The 25,199-nt window shown below is 38.6% G+C and overlaps 1 protein-coding gene and 1 non-coding gene across 2 annotated transcripts in view; both read right to left on the reverse strand.

Moving 5' to 3' along the window:
* The window catches only part of SNX4 (sorting nexin 4), a 62,706-nt gene extending 40,615 nt beyond the window's left edge, over positions 1 to 22,091 (reverse strand). The window contains exons 1-5 of the mRNA XM_060010820.1: positions 21,938 to 22,091; positions 8,208 to 8,329; positions 3,014 to 3,149; positions 2,787 to 2,936; positions 2,275 to 2,322 (exon numbers count right to left, since the gene is read on the reverse strand). Of these exons, the coding sequence (XP_059866803.1) occupies positions 2,275 to 2,322; positions 2,787 to 2,936; positions 3,014 to 3,149; positions 8,208 to 8,329; positions 21,938 to 22,078 (597 nt within the window). The 5' untranslated portion in view covers positions 22,079 to 22,091. The remainder of the gene's footprint in view (positions 1 to 2,274; positions 2,323 to 2,786; positions 2,937 to 3,013; positions 3,150 to 8,207; positions 8,330 to 21,937) is intronic.
* Positions 22,092 to 23,567: 1,476 nt separating this feature from the next.
* On the reverse strand, positions 23,568 to 23,640 carry TRNAE-CUC (transfer RNA glutamic acid (anticodon CUC)). The gene has a single exon. It is a non-coding gene; the product is annotated as a tRNA-Glu (tRNA).
* Positions 23,641 to 25,199: the final 1,559 nt, after the last annotated feature.

A 25,199-nucleotide genomic window follows, 5' to 3' on the forward strand; every position in this document is an offset into this window, starting at 1 on the left:
TGCAGTGGAGCAGCTGGGCCCGTGAGCCATGGCCGCTGAGCCTGCGCGTCCGGAGCCTGTGCTCCGCAGTGGGAGAGGCCACAGCATTGAAAGGCCCATGTACGGCAAAAAAAAAAAAAAAAAAAATTAAGTGGGTACTATCTGAAAGGACCAAAGTATATCTGTAAGTACTATAGTAAGTTATGTTACATCCATTTGAACATCTTAGAAGTCAGTTCTAAATATCCCCTTTCAGCTGTGATTGGGTTAGTTGTAACTGCCAAATACATGACCTCCAGATAAGTGAAGTGTGTGTCTTTCTCTATCTCTCGGACAACCTCACATACGTTTGTATGTATGCATGCACGTACGGGTGTGTATGTGTAGTCCTAAAAAGTCCCATTTCACTTCCCTGGTGGCACAGTGGTTAAGACTCCATGCTCCCAACGCAGGGGGCACAGGTTTATTCCCTGGTCAGGGAACTAGATCCCACATGCATGCCACAACTAAGAGTTCACATGACACAACTAAGGGGCCGGCGAGCCGCAACTGAGGAGCCCGTGAGACACAACTAAGGAGCCCACGGGCCACAACTAAGGAGCCCATGTGCCGCAACTAAGACCCAGCACAACCGAATAAATAAATAAATAAATATTTTTTTTAAAAAACCCTGCTTCTTTAAAAGTAAGTCCCAATTCCTTGCATGGGTCTCCAAATTCTCCCCATACATTTTATGTCTGGTCCATTTCATTTAAATTCTGACTTTTCAAATTATTGTGTACAGAGTATTACCTTTCAAAGATTTTATGAAAGTGAAACTAAGATTTCACCGTAAGGCTACCCAAATACAAAACATTGTATCTAAACACTTAAATAGCACCTACACACAAGATTCAAAGCACTCTGTGAAGAGCATAGTCTATATGGATGAAGAAATTTAGGAGTTTTCTCAAGGCCACCCAAGTTATGGCCAAAAACTGAGTTATGGACAAACAACTGATAACTAGTTACTAAACTAATGACTAAATCAACGACGAAAATTTTTAAAATTTTCTTTTTATATAAAGAGATATCACTAAAAAAATATATTTTAGTTCGCTCTTTTCTTTATTACTGGCTCCTAAGAAATCTTGGACTAGTTCTCAGAAAATTCTATCAAAATATAAATAATTTTTTTAAGTTTAGAGTTATTTCAAACCATCTCTAAACCAAAATTCCAGCATTCTCTCTGAGCACCATAATGAATTATAGCCAAGAAAATACTAATTTTTTCATGTTATCTGCCAACAATATATTTATAAGTTAAAATTGGTTTATGACAGAATTAGATACTTGACTATATTTTCTGTGCAGACAAAAAATTTTCTCTTGTCTTTTTATGTTAAAATTAAAATACCTATATACCAATGCATAAATCTCTAGGGGGTGTTCTTAAAATTACTGTAAAGACATTTTGTTCTTGTCGCCTAGACCTACTGAATTTTGTTACTGCATTATCATGTGAATTGTTTATCAATTTATATATTATATCAATTTATATTACTTTTTCTTCTTACCTATTCAGTTTACACAAGAGATGAAAACTTTAAAAAATTTGCAAGCACCAGTGTTAAATTACTTTTGGGAACAAGAGGGAGAGCAGACTGGAGTTAGGGTGGCCATCTTATGACCAACATGCTCTTTAATTTTTAGATAACAGTTCCATTCCCAGACACTAATTCTAATGAATGAATATGAAAAGCTGTCAAAATCTAATTAGGCCTGTATTACTAACAGATGCTAATACAAAATGAATCCTATGCCCACTCAAAACTGGCCATGTCCCAGTAGACAGAAGAAGCATGACTGATGGTTCATCTTCTAGTCTGCTAAGACTGGAAAACCCAAGATCAATTCTTCAGAAGTGTCTTTCCTATTTAATAGAGTGAGCAATTTTGGGGGCACCACCGATAGTGGCAGTGATAAGGACAGAGGGAAGAAAAAAATATACAATGTATAATATGACTAAACTGTGGGAAAAATCTATAGCCTGTATCTAAATTACTGCTTCAAAATCTTCTTTGCCAATAGAATTAAACTCATAAATATGCCCATTATAGTCTCACTATTAACAAAAATTACACCAATCAAAAATACACTGCATTGTTTCTTTAAAAACTTTACCAATGATATTAGATGCAAGGCCAATTTCCAACATTCGCTCATTCAATAAACAGCAAGTACCCATTAAGTGCATGGCACTGTGCTAGGAACTGTAAAGGAATGTAACAAATTATTTCATGCAATTATCCTTACCTTCAGCTGAAATCCGGTTTCATTCACAGTCTCCTTCCAGTTACCTTCCTAAAAATTAAAGTTAATTTTAGATATCATTGCAAAATAGCCCGTAAGGAATATTCCAAATTAAATATCTATCGTTCTGTTCTTCTTTCAGGGGAGATGGGAGAGAAAGGTTAAAAAAGAATTCCTTTCACCGCAAAATTAAACATACAATACAGATTCCAAAAGATTACCAAAGATGGACTCAAGATTTTATAGACCTGGGCTTCAAAAAACTAAAGGCTAATTCTGATACCATTTAAGTGATACCAAAAAGTACCATCTTTAGTATCTTTAAGTATAAAAACGTTAGCCAAAAGAATGATGTAATTTACTTTGGAAATTCAAAACAGAACAAACCACAAAATGCATATAAATTAACAAAGCTGCTCCAAAAGGATTCTTAAGAATAAGCATTCCACAATTTAAAATTTAAAAGATCCCAAGTCAAATGAATTTTTTTAGAAGACTAAATAAAAGAAAAATACCTGTGTTAAAAACAAATAGAAGATTTTGTCTCTACAAAGGATGGGATGTGAAGCAACTCTCAAGAGGAAGTTTTCTAAACCAATTCGACGTCTTTCCACAAAATCCGGGTCCATGTTGTCAGCAGAGAGTTTATGCCAAACAAATTCTGCCTAGATAAACAAAACAACCATGAAGAATAGTCTCAATGCTAAATACTTCTGAACTATACTGCCATTTCACTTCTTACCCTTTTTTCTGGTAAAGGTGGCACAACAATATGCGGATAGTAAACTAAAAGGTAGTTTCTCAACAACTCAAATTCACTATACCGCCTCCATAGTGAGTCTGTTAGGACACTCTGACCATCAATATGTTCAACTGACCTGAAAAAGACAGAATAAGATTTCTAGTGTTTTTTAAAAATACAAATGCATGCACACGACCTCCTTTAAAACTGATAACTCCATTCCTTTAAAACTGATAACTCCATTTACTGAATGAACCGGACACTGAGTAGAGAATTTTTCATGTATTATTTAATCCCTACAACAAACCTGTTGAAGCAGGGATTACTGTCCCCATTTCACAGATGAGGAAGCAGCTGCACAGTATATGCTCTTCCTACAACCACAAAGATCTGTGGGTAGAGCACTCAGATCCATCTGATTCCCAAGCTTTCACTCCTAACCACTTTCTTCTGTTATAGAAAACCTATTTGAACTCAAAAGAAATAGTCATATTAGGAACATTCTAAAAGCCTCAATATAAAATAATTTGGTTAATGTATAACAGCTGGCTTTCCAATATAGTAAAGTCTGGCTTAGCCAGTGTTTCATTAAAGAAAAAGTATTTTTCACTGCCACAATGAGAGAACAACTCCTGCCACAATGAGGGAATAATATTCATGCCAAAGACAATGACACAAAAAAAAACCCTCGATTCAACGTTATAAATGAATCAGATTCATCCAAGTACCTGAAAAAACCCACAAAAGCAAAATGTCAATTAACTCTGAAACAGTGGGGAGAAGGGATGTAAAAATCCAATTCTAGTCTTATCTTTAATATAAAGAGCTGCAGGCAACGCCATGTCTCATCCATATAAAAGTTCAAGTTGGGGGAAAGCTGGGTAAAATCATATAAAGAATATTTGAAATTATTTTGACTATTTACAATTTCTGCTAGCATAATCACTGTTAGAAAACATTAGTCTTCTAAACATTATCAGAACCTTCCCATTTTCTAATTGTTTGCTTGAAAATAACTTATAGGCCCTCCAAGAAACACGCATATAACCAAGGTGTGCATCTGTACGTTATGGCACAAAGGCACAGAGGCTAAATCAGTCTTAGAATAAAGTCTTGAGAAGATATATATACTGTGTCATGCTCAACACAAGTATTTTAATAATAAATAAATAAAATAATTTATTATTTATTATAATTAAAAAATAATTTTTGTATTAAGTTTGCCACTAAATTTATTCATTGCATTATATATTCGAAAAGGAAACATAATAGAAAGGAAACAGAAAAGGAAGCATAACATGAAATTCAAAATGTACAAATGGCTCCCATGGCAAAGATATAGGATTATTAAATCATAATTCATTTTAAAGAGTTGACCTAACCATTAGCTATGACTAATACTATTCTAATTCAGATTTTCAACTTCAGCTGAAAAAATATCTTAGGTTAGTATCAAGTTTCAAATTATTTAAAATCATGACCAACAGAACCCACATCTTGCTAATAAGCAAATAAATATAGCCTATAAGCAGTACACCTAAAGGCTGTTAGAAGATCTTTTACAAGTTGATTTTGGTTTTTGTTTTGTTTTAAAGGCCACAAAAGGCAGGGTCTAACAACTGGAAACCACCTAAAAGCATAGGGAAGACTTTCTCTGGACCACAAAACTACCCCATTTATCCAATCATTTAACAAATACTTAATAGCACATAATTGGTTTTACATGCAACATTTAATTTAACCCTCACAATAAAGTAGACAGGATCATCAGCCCTGTTTTACAAATTAGAGGAATTAAGTGAAGACATCATATAGCCTCCCAAGACAACGAGGAATTCTTACCTATTACTATGTACAGTATACTTTATTTTAAAAGGGTTCATACTCTATGAACAGGAAAGCATAAAAACCTCTGGAGAAATTAAAATCAATGACTTTAGCTTCATTCATTCTTAGCCTACTAAACTATAACACTATAGGCAGTTGCTAAATGGACTTTCTACTTGTGTCCAAAGAGTAGGTAGATAAGCTATATGTTAAAGTTCAACTTTTAGTCAATATCAAGGCTCAATAATACTCATATTGTCCAAGACTATCTGAATAATACTGAATTACAGCAAGAATCCTACATGATTAAATTAATAAATTCCAGGGTTCTGTGGTTGTTGAATGAAAGTTAGCCTTAGGGGTACAGTACTTTCAAAATAATCTATCTAAAAGCAGTGTTTCTCAAAGTGGATATGTACATGATGTGGGGTAGGCAAGAATTTAAGAGAGGGAAAACACAAATCATAAAAGAAAAAAGACAGATAAATTTAACTATCTTAAAATGTAAAGCCTTTATACTTGATAAAACTATGGTCCATAGTCCATCTGCTTCAAAAACACCTGGAATTTTGCTTAAAATGTGTCAATTCCTGGACCCCACCCAAAACTCTGCAGCTTAACAAAATTTCCAAGTGATTCCTATACATTTTAAAGTTTGAGAATCACTGTTTTAAAATAAATGAAATACAATTGTGAAAGTCAACTCAATAATCCTTTTGTGCACCACACATTTACTGATGATCCACTTAAATATTTATCCAGAGTCTAGCTATATTACTCGTGTATGGTCACTTCTAACTCCAAGTTTCAAATTATAATACTCTATTCATTTCAGTCAAGAGTAAACTATAAATCATTCCAGATTATTCAAATCAAGTCTCTTCCAGCAGTAAAACGAGTCAACAGCTAATTTCTTTGTTCAATTGGGTGAAGAAATAGGCACATACTAAAAATGTCCTTTTTCGGCGAGCCACAACTAAGAAGCCCAACGAGCCGCAACTAAGGAGCCTGCTTCCCACAACTAAGGAGCCTGCCTGCCGCAACTAAGAGACCCGGGGCAACCAAATAAATAAATAAAATAGAATAAAATAAAAATATCCTTTACAGTTTTAAATTTAAGAATTTACTTAGAAAGCTAGAGCCACGAATTTCTAAAGTATGATTTATTTATTTATTTATTTATTTAGGCTGCACTGGGTCTTAGTTGCGGCATGCAGGCTCTTTAGTTGTGGTATGCAGAATCTTTAGTTGTGGCATGTAAACGCTTAGTTGCAGCATGACTGTGGGAATCTAGGTCTCTGACCAGGGATCAAACCTGGGCCCCCTGCATTGGGAGCTCAGAGTGTTAGCCACTAGACCACCAGGGCAGTCCCCTAAAGTATGATTTTTTAAAGTGGCTAATTTAACTTAAAAAAAAACTCTCTCATGGGACCACAATTTTTTTTAATTACCTTAAAAAATCTCTCTGATACATACATGTATATATGCATGCCCCAAAACAACCTATTTTTTAAAAGACCCACCTTAGCTCTTTTCCCCAAATTCCTATCATACACAAATTTTCTCTTCTTTTTGGAAGATTCTTTTTTTCTTTTCTTGTTTTGTTTTCTTTGCTTGTTGTGTGTGTATGTGTGTGTGTGTAAGAAGGAAGACTATAGTTAAAGAAAGGATTATCAGAATTATTTGTAAACTAAATAACCTTCACCATGATTTTAACTTTCATTTTGGGTAGAACCACAGACCTGGAGAAAACCCTGAAAATGGCACAGGGTTCAGCCCTAAGGCTAGTTTGGTGACAGTGTGGTAAAGCCAATGAAAATGACTAAAAAAACTTTTAATGTATTCATATTAAAACATGGTTGTAACACTTTATCAACTAGGTCTGGTAGTTCTATTGTTTTATTTTAGAAGTTATCAGAAAGTTCTCCCATATCTACTTGTTTTATTTATTTAATTAATTTATTTATTTTTTTCTGCTGTGCCACACAGCATGCAGGATCTTAGTTCCCTGACCAGGGTTCAAACCCACACCCCCTGCACCAGAAGCAGGGAGTCTTAACCACTGGACTGCCAGGGAAGTCCCTCTACTTGTTTTATTTATTTATTTAAATAGATTTATTTATTTATTTATTTTTGGCTGTGTTGGGTCTTCATTGCTACACACAGGCTTTCTTTAGTTGAGGCGAGCGGGGGCTACTCTTCATCGCGGTGCGCAGGCTTCTCATTGTGGTGGCTTCTCTTTGTTGTGGAGCAAGAGCTCCAGGCATGCGGGCTTCGGGAGTTGTGGCACACAGGCTCAGTAGTTGTGGCTCGCAGGCTCTAGAGCACAGGCTCAGTAGTTATGGCACATGGGTCCAGCCGCTCCACGGCGTGTGGGATCTTCCCAGGGCTCGAACCCATGTCTCCTGCACCGGCAGGTGGATTCTTAACCACTGCACCACCAGGCAAGAACCCCCTCTACTTGCTTTAATTGAAAGTATTTCTGCTCAGTCCACAGAGAGAAAAGAACTTGTCAGTATAGTCTTTACATAAACTGTTTATAATTGGCAAAATAAATTGAGTCTTCCCTTGCTTTGCTCTAGACAAAACAATCTAATTCCTTTAACTTCTTCCTTATGAGGTAAGACTTTTCTGGTGAGTTGTGATTATACCATGAGCTACTTTATCTTCTTTTTTTTTTTTGATTACACCATGATTTATTTTATCTTTTCAATTTTACCCCAAGGTCTAAAGCTCCAGTCTCAATCAATTTTTAACTGACTTTAATTTCTCGCCAAAAAAAAAAAAAAAAAAGATTAAAAATGGGGAATTCCTTGGGAGTCCAGTGGTTAGGACTCCATGCTTCCACTGCAGGGGTCATGGGTTCCATCCCTGGTCAGGGAACTAAGGTCCTGCATGCTGCACAGCTGGCAGGGGCAAAGGGGGGGTTTTAATTTCTCTGTAACTCCCAACTCTCCTAAACTGACTTAGACTGTATTCTCTCCTCCTAGACTTCTTTGTTACCCATCTCCACTTACTTAAGTCCGCTTAATACTTCATACACCTCTGAGAACCTGGTATCTTTTCCCCAAATCACAAAAGGGCTGTATCTAACAACAAGAACTCCACTAAAGCATGTGTCAAGTAACATTCCAGATCCCAAAAGTATTCCAATACCCTTCCCTCTCCCTCCAAAACAAGTACATTAGAACTTAGCTATTAAGAGTACCAGAGTAAAAGACACACCTGTTAACCTGTTAAAAAGTAAAACAGCAAAAATCCCTAAAAAGACAATGACCTGTAAACAATTCCATTATACAACAGAATTTGCATCAATAGCTACCAAAGCTTTTTCTATCTAAACCTAGGCCTAATTCTCATCACTCACCTTGTTTCAATGAGGTAAGCAGTATATGTTTCTTGCATGTTCATGGCATTCCTCCCAGTTCGCTTTTCTGCTTCTGAAACACTAATTTCTATCTTCTTCAACCAAAAATTATTTTCCATCATCTGAATAAAAACAATGGAAGAACAACAACAAAAAACCTTTAAAATTATATTGAAAACACCCTAGCTATTTTAATAAAATCCATTGTTAGTACATATTTCGGGCTACTTTTTTATATCTCTTAAGTTGCTAAATGATATCAGCAAATGCCATGCCTCTTTTTATGAGCATACTGTAGCACATTAAACTTTACCAGAAGCTATTTTAACAAGTGCCATATTAATTATTCAAATGTAGGCAAGATTATAAGAAAAAAAATTAAGATAAAATGTAGACATTTCACACAGTAACCAAGAATAAACCTATATAGAAATACACATAAAAAAAATCTAAAAACACTATATACAAAGACAAATGATGCTCAATACTGATATCTAATCCTTTTTTAATATTTATTTATTTATTTGGCTGCGTCGGGTCTTCATTGCGCGATGTGGGATCTTTTGTTGAGGTGCTCATTGTGGCGTGCGGGCCCTTCCTTGAGGTGCATGGGCTCTTCCTTGCGATGCACAGGCTTCTCTCTAGTTTTGCTCTCTCGTTGTCGCGTGGGCTCCACAGCACGTGGGCTCTGTAGTTTGCAGCATGCAGGTTAAGTTGAGGCGCGCAAGCTCAGCAGTTGCGGCGCACAGGCTTAGTTGCCCTGCGTCCCCTGTACTGGAAGGCAGACTCTTTACCACTGGACCACCAGGGAAGTCCCTGATATCTAATCTTTTTATTTTACCAAAGTCAAATCTCTATCTCAAATATAAAATACTACATATATGGCAAAATGTGAGATTTTTAGCAGGCAGGTTAAAAAAAAAAGCAGGAGTCGTCACATATTTAACCATAAATTTGCCTAAACTTTTTTTTTTTTTTAATTTATTTTTGGCTGTATTGGGTCTTCATTGCTGCGTGCGGGCTTTCTCTAGTTGCAGCGAGCAGGTGCTACTCTTCGTTGCAGTGCCCGGGCTTCTCACTGAGGTGGCTTCTCTTTGTTGCGGAGCATGGGCTCTAGGTGCGCGGGCTTCAGCAGTTGTAGCATACAGGCTCAGTAGTTGTGGCTCACAGACTCTAGAGCGCAGGCTCAGTAGTTGGGGCACACAGGCTTAGTTGCTCCATGGCATGTGGGAGCTTCCTGGACCGGGGCTCGAACCCGTGTCCCCTGCATTGGCAGGTGGATTCTTAACCACTGCACCACCAGGGAAGTCCCTGCCTAAACTTCTTGGCAGTGATTAACAGGCTCCACTGTGAGAAAGCAGGTTTTCCTATTTTTTTTTTAAATATTGCTTTTATTTATTTATTCATTTTTTTATTGAAGTATAGTTGATTCACAAACTTGTTTTAGTTTCTGGTGTACAGCAAAGTGATTCAGTTATATATATATTCTTTTTCATACTCTTTTCCACTATGGTTTATTAGAGAATAATGAATATAGTTCCCTGTGCTATATACAGTAGGACCTTGTTTATCTGAGACAGCAGGTTTTAAGAACAGGAGACTTCTTTCTTTTCTGCTAGATCATCCCAAGGTCTGTATCAAAGCACCAAAGAAAATGACAAAGACATCACAGGTGGTTCACAGGCTCTTTCTGTAGTAGGAAGTGTGCCACTGAAGAAGGGTCTTGAATATATCCAAAGTAACTCCAAATTAAACAAGAAAGACACAGTGAGACCATGCGATAACTGCTATGCTTTGGTTTTTTTCTCCCTTGCTCACTTTTAAAGTTCAGTTGGTTTTCATTAAAAACTCTGTACTATATTATAACTGGGGTTAGTCTGTGAAGAAGAGATATAAGTAAAAAGATGGATACACCAAAAGTTTAAAGAAAAAGATGCATGCAGTAAAACCCATGATGATACTCTATACAGAAAATTAAACCTGTGTACTATGAAGAGAAAATAAGCTATGTGACAGTACACAAAATTAAATCAGTGATGAATAAAGATGACACACTTAGGACGTACTGCCAAAAATGTTAAAGAAAAATGGAGGAGGTAAAAATGCTAAAATTAGGACAGAGAAGAGCCAACCCAAAACAGAACAAAAACGAAAACAAAAACCACTCTGCTGTCAAACAAGACACTTTTATAAAATATAAGTTTTATGTTTATGTACTAAAAGAGAAAATAAGACAGGAGAAAATCATTCAATTAAAAGAAAGCTCAAAAAATTACATAAGCACAAACCACTCAACGTCAGGGTTATGAAGCCCTCACTGGTTGAGATTATACATATAAAAAATTTGGGCCCACAGCCAAGCACTGATTTACCATCACGTACTCCAGTGAAAAATTCTCTGAATTCTGGAAGCACATAACTGATAAAGCAAATTATTTCCCAGCCAAAAATATAATGCATGTGAGTCATAAATTTACCCCATTATGCCATCCAATTACACAGAAGGAAAAAATAAAAGAATAAAATCAACTATCATAAAAACTAAAGACTGGCATACAAAAATACCAGCACGGTTTGGGAGATGATATAAAATTGCTTATCCTGTCATACTAAAGTACAAACAATGCCAAGAATAACACAACTAATACCATAATTGTTAAAAGGACACATTCAAAATATTGAGAAATGGATAAACTTGGTAACTGGAAGATGGGACCGGGAGTGTGTTTTAAAGAGAGACATAATATATTATTTTTTTTAATTGAAGTATAGTTGATTTATAATGTGTGCTAGTGAGACATGACATTTTAGATGTATTAAAAGTGGACTTCTCATTAAAGAACATCACTAAAGAGTGATGCTACACTCACATCCTACACTTACATTCAAAGGAATAACATCCCAAATGTAAATGCTTGATATGTGAATCACTACTTTCTACCTAACTTAAGACCAAATAAATATAGAAGATGGGCATATTTAAAAGGCTGATGAAATTCTTTATTTTCAATTCAGTGAGTAAAAATGAATATAATCTACTTTAAGTTTTAAAAATGTTGCAAACAGTGAAACAGTACAAGCAAGCATAAAACAGATAACAGTGATAAAAGGGACAATAAGAAATTATTAATTCAATAACTGAATATTTACTGAGTATCTATCAATACAATGACAGTCCTTAGGAATGGGAAGGTAACTGAGAAAAGGTGCCTGAGTTCAGTGGTTCACTGCTTGCCTGAGGAATTCTCACAATCTAGTAGCTAATGTTCATCTGTGGCGTCCTTTAGGATTAAAGACAAAATGAAGACAAATGACAACCTTAATATAACAACTTTCAGGACTGTAGATGAAAAGAGTTGGTGTATTTATAGCATTCATTTAGTTAATCTTATTTAAATCACACAAGAAAGAAAATCTATCACATTCACTGTTATACTACAAATTATGGGGAAAAGATAAAATTAAAACAGTCCAAAAAACAAAAAACAGGCAGATGGAGATGAGCATGGAGCTAACTCAGAAGAATAAGAATGCAAAGAAAGAAAAATAAATAGCAAAAAATAAAATAGAATTCTAGGCTGTAAAACTGACACTGCAAAAAAATCAAAACAGTAAGATGGTAAGCTCTCCCAAAATGGTAATGAAAAAAAGACCCACAAAAAGTGAAAATGATGAAAGATGATTTTAAAAAAAGGAAAACTAAGAACCAATGCTTAAATAATAGAAGTTCTTGAAGAAGAAATCAGAAGAAACAGAACAGATAATAATCTGTATAACTAAAAAGGAAACCAACAAAAATCCTTTCTGGATTGAAAAAATTTTTTCTATAGCTCCAAACTGAAAGGCATGTGGTCCACGTATGATTTAGAAAATTAAATATCTTCAGCATACAGAAAAAAATCCTAGATCATTCCAATAGATGCAGAAAAAGCTGTCAACAAAATTCAATACCCACTTATGATAAAAACCCTCCAGAAAGTACGCAGAGAGGGAACCTCCCTCAACATAATAAAGGCCATATATGACAAACCCACAGCAAACATCGTTCTCAATGGTGAAAAACTGAAAGCATTTCCTCTAAGATCAGGAAAAAGACAAGGTTGCCCACTCTCACCACTATTATTCAACATAGTTTTGGAAGTTTTAGCCACAGCAATCAGAGAAGAAAAAGAAATAAAAGGAATCCAAATCGGAAAAGAAGAAGTATAACTGTCACTGTTTGCAGATGACAGGATACCATACATAGAGAATCCTAAAGATGCTACCAGAAAACTACTAGAGCTAATCAATGAATTTGGTAAAGTTGCAGGATACAAAATTAATGCACAGAAATCTCTTGCATTCCTATACACTAATGATGAAAAATCTGAAAGAGAAATTAAGGAAACACTCCCATTTATCACTGCAACAAAAAGAGTAAAATACCTAGGAATAAAACTACCTAAGGAGACAAAAGACCTGTATGCAGAAAATGATAAGACACTGATGAAAGAAATTAAAGATGATACAAACAGATGGAGAGATATACCATGTTCTTGGATTGGAAGAATCAATATTGTGAAAATGACTATACTACCCAAAGCAATCTACAGATTCAATGCAATCCCTATCAAACTACCAATGGCATTTTTCACAGAACTAGAATCAAAAAATTTCACAATTTGTATGGAAACACAAAAGACCCCGAATAGCCAAAGCAATCTTGAGAAAGAAAAACAGAGCTGGAGGAATCAGGCTCCCAGACTTCAGACTATACTGCAAAGCTACAGTAATCAAGACAGTATGGTACTGGCAGAAAAACAGAAATGTAGATCAATGGAACAAGATAGAAAGCCCAGAGATAAACCCACGCACATATGGTCACTTTATTTTTCATAAAGGAGGCAAGAATATACAATGGAGAAAAGACAGCCTCTTCAGTAAGTGGTGCTGGGAAAACTGGACAGCTACATGTAAAAGAAGGAAATTAGAACACTCCCTAATAGCATACACAAAAATAAACTTCAAATGGATTAAAGACCTAAATATAAGGCCAGACACTATAAAACTCTTAGAGGAAAACATAGGCCGAACACTCTGACATAAATCACAGCAAGATACTTTTTGACCCACCTCCTAGAGAAATGGAAATAAAAACAAAAATAAACAAATGGGACCTAATGAAACTTAAAAGCTTTTGCACAGCAAAGGAAACCATAAACAAGACAAAAAGACAACCCGCAGAATGGGAGAAAATATTTGCAAACAAAGCAACTGACAAAGGATTAATCTCCAAAATTTACAAGCAGCTCATGCAGCTCAATATCAAAAAAAAAAACAATCCAATCCAAAAATGGGCAGAAGACCTAAACAGATATTTCTCCAAAGAAGATATACAGGTTGCCAACAAACACATGAAAGGATGCTCAACATCACTAACCATTGGAGAAATGCAAAATCAAAACTACAATGAGGTATCACCTCACACCGGTCAGAATGGCTATCATCAAAAAATCTACAAGCAATAAATGCTGGAGAGGGTGTGGAGAAAAGGGAACCCTCTAGCACTGTTGGTGGGAATGTAAATTGATACAGCCACTATGGAGAACAGTATGAAGCTTCTTTAAAAAACTAAAAATATGGGCTTCCCTGGTGGCGCAGTGGTTGAGAGTCTGCCTGCCGATGCAGGGGACACGGGTTCGTGCCCTGGTCTGGGAAGATCCCACATGCCGCGGAGCGGCTGGGCCCGTGAGCCATGGCCACTGAGCCTGCGCGTCTGGAGCCTGTGCTCCACAACGGGAGAGGCCACCACAGCAGTGAGAGGCCCGCGTACCGCAAAAAACAAACAAAAAAAAAACAACAAAAAAAACTAAAAATAGAACTACCACACGACCCAGCAATCCTAGTACTGGGCATATACCCTGAGAAAACCATAATTAAGTAAGAGTCATGTACCAGAATGTTCACTGCAGCTTTATTTACAATAGCCAGGACATGGAAGCAACCTAAGTGTCCATCGACAGATGAATGGATAAAGAAGATGTGGCACACATATACAATGGAATATTACTCGGCCATAAAAAGAAACGAAACTGAGTTATTTGTAGTGAGGTGGATGAACCTAGAGTCTGTCATACAGAGTGAAATAAGTCAGAAAGAGAAAAACAAATTCCATATGCTAACATGTATATATGGAATCTAAAAAAAAAAAAAAATTGTTCTGACGAACCTAGGGGCAGGACAGGAATAAAGACTCAGACATAGAGAATGGACTTGAGGACATGGGGAGGGGGAAGGGTAAGCTGGGACGAAGTGAGAGAGTGGCACGGACATATATACACTACCAAATGTAAAATAGCTAGCTAGTGGGAAGCAGCTGCATAGCACAGGGAGATCAGCTTGGTGCTTTGTGACCACCTAGAGGGGAAGGATAGGGAGGGTGGGAGGGAGACGCAAGAGGGAGGGGATATGGGGATATATGTATACGTATAGCTGATTTACTCTGTTATACAGCAGAAACTAACACAACACTGTAAAGCAATTATACTCCAATAAAGATGTTAAAAAAAAAATCCTAAGAAGATTAAGGCAGAAAAATAAAAAACAAGACCACTATAAAAGAATAAAGACCAGATTTGTCCTAGATTTCACAATAATAAAGTCCAAATGACAAAGAAGCATCACGCATACAGGACATGCTTGAAATATTATAAAACATACTAACATATTGTTCCTTTAAAAATACTTTACCCCAGCAGGGGTTTTTTTTGTAGAAGCTGATACTCTGTTCCTAAAACTTATAAGGAAATACAAAGGACCTAGAATAGCCAAAACAATTTTGAAAAATAACAAGTTGCAGGACCTACACTATTCAAAATTTATTAAAAAGCTAAACTAATCAAGACAGTGAGGTATTGGCAGGACAGACATAGAGATCAATGGGTCAATGCAACAGAACTGAGAATCCAGAAATAAACCCTTACATTTAAGATCAACTGATTTTAATAAACACACCAAGGCAAGTCAACAGCGAATGGAGAGTCTTTTCAACATACAGTGCAGGGACAACTGAATAGCCACAGGCAAAAAAAAAAAAAAAAAAAGTAAACCCTTTACTCACACAGTACACAGAAATTAACTCAAAATGGCTTACATACTCAGATATAAAAGCTAAAACTGGGCAATTCCCTGGTGGTCCAGTGGTTAGCACTCTGCACTTTCGCTGTCGAGGGCCCAGGTTCAATCCCTGGTCGGGGAACTAAGATCCTGCAAGCTGCTCGGCATGGCCAAAAAAAAGCTAAAACTGAAATTTCTAGAAGAAAACAAAGGAGAAAATCATCGTGATCTTGGGATAAGCAAAGAGTTCTCAGATACAATACCAAAACAACAACCTATAAAAGAAAAAAAATTGATATACTGGACTTTGTCAAAATTAAAAATTTTTGCTCTTGTAAAGACACCATTAAGAAAAAGAAAAAAGCCACAGCCTAGGGGGGAAAAGAATCTCATTAACTGATTAAAAAAAGAAAAAACTTGTATCCAGAATACCTGAACAACACGTATATACAACTCAGTAAAAAGGAAAACCACCCAATTTTAAAATAAGCAAAAGATCTGAATAGAATTTCACCAGAGAAGATATACAAATGGCAATAAGCACATGAGAAGATGCTCAACACCAGGAGTCATCAGAAAAATGCAAATTAAAACCACTTCACACCCACTAGAATGGCCATAATCAGAAAGATAGACAACGCCAAGTGCTGGCAAGGATGTGGAGAAATGTGAGCCTCATAATTGCTGGTGGTAATGTTAAATGGTACAGCCACTTTGGAAAACAGTGGCAGTTTCTTAAAAAGTAAACATAAACTTACCATATAACCCAGCAATTACGCTCCTACAAGTCTAACTCAAGAGAACTGTAAACATATATCCCCACAAAGACTTGCACAGGAATAAATATTCATCATAGCAGTAATATTCATAATAGCTAAAAACTGAAAATAACCCCACTTCCATCAAATGGTGAATACACAAAATGTGATGTATCTATACAATCGACTATTATTCAGTAACAAAAAGAAATGACTAATACATGCGATAATATGGATGAACCTCAAAAACATTATAAGAAGGCAGACTCAAAAGACAACAGAGTGTATGATTCCATTTATATGAAATACCCAAAAGACAAACTGATAAAGAAAGCAGACAGTGGTTGCCTAGGGCTAAGGGTGGGAAGGGGGATTAACTACAAAGGGGAATGAAGGAATTTGGGGGAATGACAGAAATGTTCTAAAACTAGGTTGCAGTGATGGTTGTGCAACTCTGCAAATTTACTAAAAATTACTGAATTTATATACTTATAATGACTGAATTTTACGGTATATAAACTATACCTTAATAAAGTTTAAAAAATAAAATAAAATCCATGAGTCCATAATGAAACAGACAAATAAACAGAAATTTTGATGAGGAACAAGATATTTTCATAGTTTCAAAGTATGTCCCCACAAAAAGAGATCAGATTTGTGGTACCAGAGGCGAGGTATGGGGGGAAAAAGAACTGGATGAAAGCAGTCAAAAGGTACAAACTTCCAGTTATAAGATAAATAAGTACTACAGATGGAATATACAACATGATAAATATAATTAACACTGCTGTATGTTATTTATGAGGGTTGTTTTCTTTTTTTGGTTGCGTTGGGTCTTCCTTGCTGCACGTGGGCTTTCTCTAGTTGCTGCAAGCAGCGGCTTCTCTTGTTGCGGAGCACAGCCTCTAAGCACACGGGCTTCCGTAATTGCAGCACGCAGGCTCAGTAGTTGCGGCATGCAGGTCCCTAGAGTGCATGGGCTTCAGTAGTTGCGGCAGGTGGGCTCAGTAGTTGTGGCTCACGGGCTTAGTTGCTCTGCGGCATGTGGGATCTTCCCAGACCAGGGCTCAAACCCGGGTCCCTTGCATTGGCAGGCAGATCCTTAACCACTGCACCACCAGAGAAGCCCCTATGAGAGTCATTAAGAGAGTAAATCCTATGAGTTCTCATCACAAGAAAAAAAAAATTCTTTTCTATTTATTAAATTTTCTATCTATATGAGCTGATCGATGTTCATTTCATGAATACTGCAAATCAAATCATTATGCTGTATGCCTTAAACATATATAGTGCTGTATGCCAATTATATCTCAATAAAACTGGAAGAAAATAAATTATGTCCACAAAAAATTAATTACAAAGGGAAAAAGAGTAACTTTATATTGGAGAAGACTGGCAGAAAAAGTGACCAAATCTAATCGTGTGCAAACTGGTAAGAAGCAATTAGAAGAACACAGCATCACTTTAGTGGCAATTTCTGCCAAAGAAGCATAACCTGAATTTAATCATGAGAAAACATCAGGCAAACCCAAACGGAAGGGACTTCCCTGGTGGCGCAGTGGTTGAGAATCCGCCTGCCAATGCAAGAGACACGGGTTCGAGCCCTGGTCCAGGAAGATCCCATATGCCGCGGAGCAACTAAGCCCATGTGCCACAAATACTGAGCCTGCATTCTAGAGCACGCAAACCACAACTACTGAGCCCATGCGCCACAACTACTGAAGCCTGCGTGCCTAGAGCCCATGCTCCGCAATAAGAGAAGCCACTGCACTGCAATGAAGAGTAGCCCCCACTTGCCACAACTTGAGAAAGCCCACACACAGCAACGAAGACCCAATGCAGCCAAAAATAATAATAATAATAATTAATTAATTAAAAAAAGAAAAAAAAGAGAGAAATATAAGAGGGCACTACATGAAGTAATGGTTAAGTATTGTTTCCTGAAACAACGCTTATGTATATAAGTATATGTATACTGACTATGACTAAAAATGTATTTTGTACTGTGAGTTGCCTTCAAAAAAAAATCTGAGAGCGCTGAGGTAGAAAATGAGGAAAACATTCTTGAGAATGACTTAATTATCTGCTAATAAACTGATAAATTCTGTAACTATGCCTATACATTTTCTTTTCCTTTTTCATGTTATCTTCACCCACAAACGCTTATCTTCACCCACAAACGCCTCAAACCTTCCCCACAGTTCTGGCCTCCTCCACTCAGCTCTGTGCTGCCAATCTGTGAAGGCGCTAATTGTGTATAGGCATTTTCAAGCATCGGTTGCTCAAGCAGTCTTAGCCGCGACCAGCACTGCTAGGCCTAGACCCTTCTCCCTACAAAAATCATTATGCATCCCTCAGGCAGTGGTTCTTCTCTGAGCAAATACTGTTAACTGCCAACTCAATGGAATCTTCCAGCCTAAAAAAGTATTTTTACGTCCATTCCCTTGCTATTTCCTCTCTCTTCTGCCAGGACTAATTACTACTCTCTTGGAGACTGAATTCATCTCTCATTTTTCATATTCCAAACTACTTTAAATAAAACTGACAATACTTAAAAAAAAATACACTCTTCCTTATAAGGAAAAAGTATGAAAAGAAAGGAGACTTCTAATTAGACAATGGAAAGAAAGAGGATGAAGACTCACAGAAAGAAAAATAAGAGAATACAGAAAAAGAGTTTACAACAGAATTTAAAGAATCTTAATTAGTGACATTTAAAACCAGAAAAGATTTGCAACCCTTAAACAGTGCTTGTTTCCACTACCCCTAGGTGTAGGGCAACTGGTACAATTTCCTGTCCAACCAAAATGTGCAGTCAAAAGTAAGGCTGATGAGGCTTTTTGCCATCTCTGCCCACTATCTGCATAGGTATCTTTGTGGTGAAAAACTGATTGATAAATCAACACTTCGTTCAGGCCTCTTTTTCTTAACATAACAACTTAACCTTAACTAAAGGAAAAAATTTTAAGTACAGTATTTTACAATTTACAAGACTATTTTTAACTTTTTTTTTTTTGGAATGAAGCTGCATGCCATAATGAACAAAGCACTGATATCAACGCCAGGCAGACCTGGTCTCAAATCCCAGCCATGCCAGTGACTAGCTTGTGACTTTGGCCAAATCACTTCTCTCTGAGCCTCTGCTTCCTCATCTTTATATGTCTTTTGGGGGTAATTCTGAAAATTAAATGAAAAGTAGAGCCTTACTGTGCCTAGCACAAACAACAAATGTAACTTACATGTCTGCCCAGACCACATTCCTATCTACCAGTAACAGTAGCAGCCTGGCTGTGGTTACTGCAATACTTCTCAACTGGGGATGGACTGGAGTGGAAGAGGGGATACGAAGAGGGACCAGCAGACCTTCTAAGAAGGAGACTGGGGAATCTTTTAGGAGGAGGGGACAACGTACACAGTGCACAACGTACACACATGTGAATTTGTGTTTTTAAACTCCTGGTGATTCTGAAATATTTGTCCAAATGGCTTATATCTCTATAAATTACTAAATTACAGAGTTGTCTGAGGAAACTCTTAAGTCTGGGCAATAACGAATGGTCTCCTGCAACACATATTTACTGAAGAGTCAGGTAATACTGTGTAACTACAACTTTTACTGTACGATGGCATATCTGGGTTTTCAAATATCTTAAACTGAACACATAGGGGTTTTTTTTATGAGATATTTATAATCACTTTTAAATAAACATAAATGGATTTTATATTATAGTTGCAACTTCATATTAGTTAATTATTAAGTATCCAAAGGCTTTCACAAAAAAATTACCAAAATGTTCGTCATAATCAAAATTAAACTCATGATGTAGCTAACAAAAGATATGACTCTTACCTTTTGAAACAATCTAAAATTGCTTTAACACATACCCACAAGATTGGGAAATAATTTAAAGTCTGAAAATATTAAGTGTTGATAAGGACAGAGAGCATGAGGCACTACCAATGGGAATACAAATTGGTATACTCACTCTAAAAAACAATTTGGCACTACCTACTACCCTATATCCTATGCTACCACCCTATAATCCAGCAATTCCACTGTTAAGTTTATATGAGACATTTGCGCCAAGAATATGCAGGAAGAAGTTCATGGTAGTAATAACTTTTAGAAATAGCAAGAATCTTGTAACAACGCCAGTGTCTGTAAACAGAAGAAAAGAGAAATCAACTGTAGAATATCTATAAAATGGCATACTACAGAGCCATGAGTATAAATGAACTAAACTACATTTTCAATGAATCCCCAAAACATTACAGAGCAAAGAAAGGAAGTCATAGTAAAACTAGTCCACTTATGTAAATTTCAAAATCAAGTAAAACTAAACAACACATTGTTTAGGGACACTTACCATAAGATTGTTTTAAAAAAGCTAGAGAATTGATAATACAAAATTCAGAATATAGATTACTTCTGTGGTGGAGGGAGTGGATGTAACCCAGGAGAATATATGGAGGCTTCAAAGGAACTGATAATTATTTTGTGAGACCGTTCTCTGCATTAACGGTATACTTCACGATAAAAGTTCCTTCCTTCCTTCCTTCCTTCCTCCCTTCCTCCCTCCCTCCCTCCCTCCCTCCCTTCCTTTCTTTTTAAGAGAACAGAAAAACTAAGTCACAGATGGGAACCTTCATTAAAAAAGCAAATCATTTAAGAGCCAAGTTTATGCACTACAGAATACACACACTTTTCTCACATTTCGTATGAGATACTGACTTCTCCACAAATAATTCTAGAATTTGGGAAGAAATTAAATGAAAAAGTTAAAATTCACCCATAAAAGTCTTCATGCTATCCTATATATCTCGACATTTCCCCCAAGTAGGCAAAACGTTCAACTCCAATGTTGAAGTTCCTAGCCAGTTAAGTCTTTCTAGCTTCAGTCAGCAAACAATTTTAACTTTTCTTTATCCATTGACCATAAGGATGGGCAGTTTTGCATTAGCACTAACACCTGTTTCAGAAAAAAAGAAGCAAAATGGACGAGCAATGCACACTCTGATTAGGGTGGTCTGATGAGAAGTATTCCACTGAGTTTCTGAATCGCTTCAGTTCAACCTGGTCTACCCATCCTGCATTATACATGAAAATACTTCGGAATGAAAGCAATTACAAATATAAAATGATGCATTTTCTCCTTTCCTCAAGCAAATGAAAATTACTAATTACCAAAGGAGCTTCGCAAAGCAGATACATGGGATATCCACGTCACGTCTCCACTGGGAGATACAGCACCGACCCCAAATAAAGAAATTACAGTCAAACAAGGAGGTTTTTTTTTAATCTTTTTCACTTGTACTTTTTCATGACTCTAACACTTTGCTCCATCTCCTTATGGTGACACCAAACCAACCACCCTTACTGACCCAGACTTGTTCTGCAAGTCCCCCATTCTCTTCCTTCTCAAACACCGCTGCCACTGCCCACGGTGCCTCCGTTAAGCCTTCTCCTCCGCACAACCCCTTACAAGATGCCAGAAACATCAGCGTTCCTCTTCAGGTCCAAACTCCCAGGCTCCCCGACCCTGAAAACCGCACCTACGCCAGCCTGGCGCTTCCCGGGCCCCATCTCCACGCCCGCCGAGCCGCACCCACAGAAAGCCCCCCGCTCCCTTCGCCGCGCCCCCTCCACCCTTCCCGTAGTCCTGCAGCGCCCGGCGCTCGCCCCCTACTCAGAACCCTCATTTCCCACTGAGCCTCCCCCCCCGCTCTGCACCTGTGGCCCGGTCTTTCCACCCCGCTTCCCAGTCACCGCGGGGCCTCTCGGCCGAGCCCACCGGCCCCGGCCAGGCTAGACCAGCCCAGCCTTGCCCGCTAGGCCCCGACCCAGGCCGGGCGACCTCTGCCGCCTCTTCTCCTCACCGTGCCGTCCCCGGGGCCCTCGTCCCGGGCCCCCTCCGCTTCCTCACCGACCGCAGACTCCAGCCCAGCGTCAGGGTGGCCCAGCGGCTCTAGGGGCGCAGGCTGCAAACGCCGCTCGGGGTCGGGAAGCGCCTGCTCCATAGCTGCGGTTCGGTACGGCGGACACAGTGCGCCTGCGCCGCCTCGCCCAGCCGAGCCCGCCCCTCCACCCGCGGCCGCTGCCAGGCCCCGCCCCCTGGGCCTGCGGCCTCCCCACCTGGCCTGGCCTCGCTCGAGGCTGCTGCTGAGGCAGAGAGGGCTCCTGGGCGAGGGCTGAAATTGGGGATGGGGCTAGGAAAGAAGGGCGGACCTACAAGGAAAGTGGTCAGCTGCTAAGCCAGGAGACCCAGGAATCCGGGAGAACTGGTTGAGAGAGAGAAAGAGAGAAAGGCAAGAGGAAGGTTAAGATCAGAGTAGGTACTGGAACCATTCAGGTTGGTGATCACATAAAGAAAAATTGAAACTCAAAAGAAATAGGAGGTTGGGACTTCCCTGGTGGCGCAGTGGTTAAGAATCCGCCTGCCAGCGCAGGGGACACGGGTTTGAGCCCTGGTCCGAGCAACTAAGTCCGTGAGCCACAACTACTGAGCCTGCGTTCTAGAGCCTGTAGCCACAACTACTTAGACCTTGTGCCACTACTACTGAATCCCGCCTGCCTAGAGCCGGGGCTGGGCAACAAGAGAAGCCACTGCAATGAGAAGCCCGCACACCGCAAGGAAGAGTAGCCCCTGACCGTGGCAACTAGAGAAAGCCCAGGCAGCAGCAAAGACGCAACGCAGCCAAAAATAAATAAATAAATAAAAAGAAATTGGAGGTCGCAATCTGACGTCTCCCTCTTGGCCTCTATCTTGCCTGCCATTATTGGTTCCATTCCTCGCCCCACCTACCCCCCCACACACCCGGAAAGATCCGAGCCGCATAAATTATTGTCAGCAGGTTGAGTAACACAATTAGCAAAAGGTAACACTTTTAAGTGTTTGAGAAAAGTTAAGCGCTTGGCTGAAGCCGTACTTGAGTTCTATCTTAAGTGTTTCTTGAAGCCCTGGAGATATCTGATAATTTTCTACAAACACCTCAGTTGAATTTTCGAACGTGCTTCCTAGACAAGCATTCACTATGGTACCCTGATGGGAAGCGCTCACTGGGTGTATCAGACTGTGGTACCTTGAAGTACCCTGTACACAAAGTCTGGTCATCAATTTTTCAAGGAGAGAAACTGATCTTTCTGCCCAAATAACTTGGCTGTTCAAAGCTGTGATACACAATTTTCTCCTCCTCCTGATACTTCCTCTGGCTTGGTAGCGATTTTTCCCATTCATCCCTAAAACCTCAAGTTATCATGTCCAAGTGCTATTATCACTTTGTTCAAAAATCGGTTATGACCTTTCTCATATTTTTTTTTACAGTTATTTACTTATATGTCGGTCTGCCCCAACTAGGCTTCAGACTCCTTTAAGGCAAGGACCCTATTTTATTATTTTTTTCTTACCAAACCTAGGACATTTGCTCAATAAATGTTTAAAGGCATTTAATCAGTTTTTCAGGGAATATCCGTGCTAGGCAAATTCTCAAGAATTTTTTTTTTTCTTAGTTCCCCCACCAGGGATTGAACCTGGGTCCTCGGCAGTGAGAGTACAGAGTCCTAACCACTAGACCACCAGGGAATTCCCAGGAACCATTTTTAAATCAGAAGGCTATTTTATTAATTTACTATAGGAGAAATAGATATCTTCTTTCCAGGGACAGATATGTATCTGTTATCCTGTGCCCTTTTCCCAGTTTTGAGATACCCAGGAAACTAAGTCCTAGAGCCATTGGGATAAGTGCTCTGTGCTGGTGACGTGAGCATCTCACCCTGCAGTGAGTAGTGTTAGAAAACAATATTCAACTGAGTAAACTTTGAAGATCTTGTTGGCTTTATTCAACAATTCATGGAGCAGGCAGCATCCCATGTAGCAGATAGAAAGGCATTCCAATGAGCTGTACAAAATGAAAAACTTTTATAGGAGGGAATGGGGGCAAGGAAGTTATACTAGCAAAAAGTGGATTGGCTGTGGCAAGGACACTTTCCTTTAGGGGATGGCAGGGCTCTAACGAACAGATTACCTCACTAGTGCTGACCAAGTAGTTCCTGGTTGACTGGTTTAAGATTCCATTTCGGGGAGAGCTGAAACTATAATTAAGTTAATTATTAAGTCCTGGTTTGGTGATGTGTGGTTAGCATAAGTGACTCCATTTGGGGCCTGTTGTCTTGTTTTAAACAACTGGAACAAGGAAAAGGACTCGGGGCTTTACAAAGCAATCACCTGAGGGGAGGCCACAGTGCTATCTGTGGTTTCTAAAAAAAACCAACCAAACAAAATACTAAAAGAGTAGGGACATCTGTTTCCCCTTCATTCACACCTCTTTTTTGTGTGTGAAAAAAAAAATTCAAGACTGCCTTTGAGGGGCTTCCCTGGTGGCGCAGTGGTTAAGAATCCACCTGCCAATGCAGGGGACACAGGTTCGAGCCCTGGTCCGGGAAGATCCCACATGCCGCAGAGCAACTAAGCCCATGTGCCACAACTGCTGAGCCTGCACCCTAGAGCCTTCGAGCCACAACTACTGAAGGCTGCATGCCTAGAGACCGTGCTCTGCAACAAGAGAAACCACTTTAATGAGAAGCCCATGCACCACAACGAATAGCCCCTGCTCGGCACAACTAGAGAAAGCCCGCGTGCAGCAACAAAGACCCAACACAGCCAAAAATAAATAAATAAATAAGTTTAAAAAATATATATAGGGCTTCCCTGGTGGCGCAGTGGTTGAGAGTCCGCAGGCTGATGCAGGGAACATGGGTTCGTGCCCCGGTCCGGGAGGATCCCACATGCCGCGGAGCGGCTGGGCCCGTGAGCCATGGCCGCGGAGCCTGCGCGTCCGGAGCCTGTGCTCCGCAACGGGAGAGGCCACAGCAGTGAGAGGCCTGCGTACCGCAAAAAAAAAAAAACAAAAAAAAAAACAAACAAACAAAAAAAAAACCCAATATCTAACAAGATATTTTTTAAAAAAAGACTGCCTTTGATATCCATTTTAAGTCGTTCACCTAGATATAACTTTGTTCCTGTATCTTCTTAAGAGATGGCCTTGAAGAAACCAAATTTGAAAACGCAAAAGGGTGTTGAAGTGTCTAAAATAAGGATAAAAAGGATTGCATGTTCATTTTCCCTTATCTCATATACATATA

This window comes from Delphinus delphis, chromosome 4 (genome assembly GCF_949987515.2).
Source record: "Delphinus delphis chromosome 4, mDelDel1.2, whole genome shotgun sequence".
In the NCBI taxonomy this organism is placed as follows: Eukaryota; Metazoa; Chordata; class Mammalia; order Artiodactyla; family Delphinidae; genus Delphinus; species Delphinus delphis.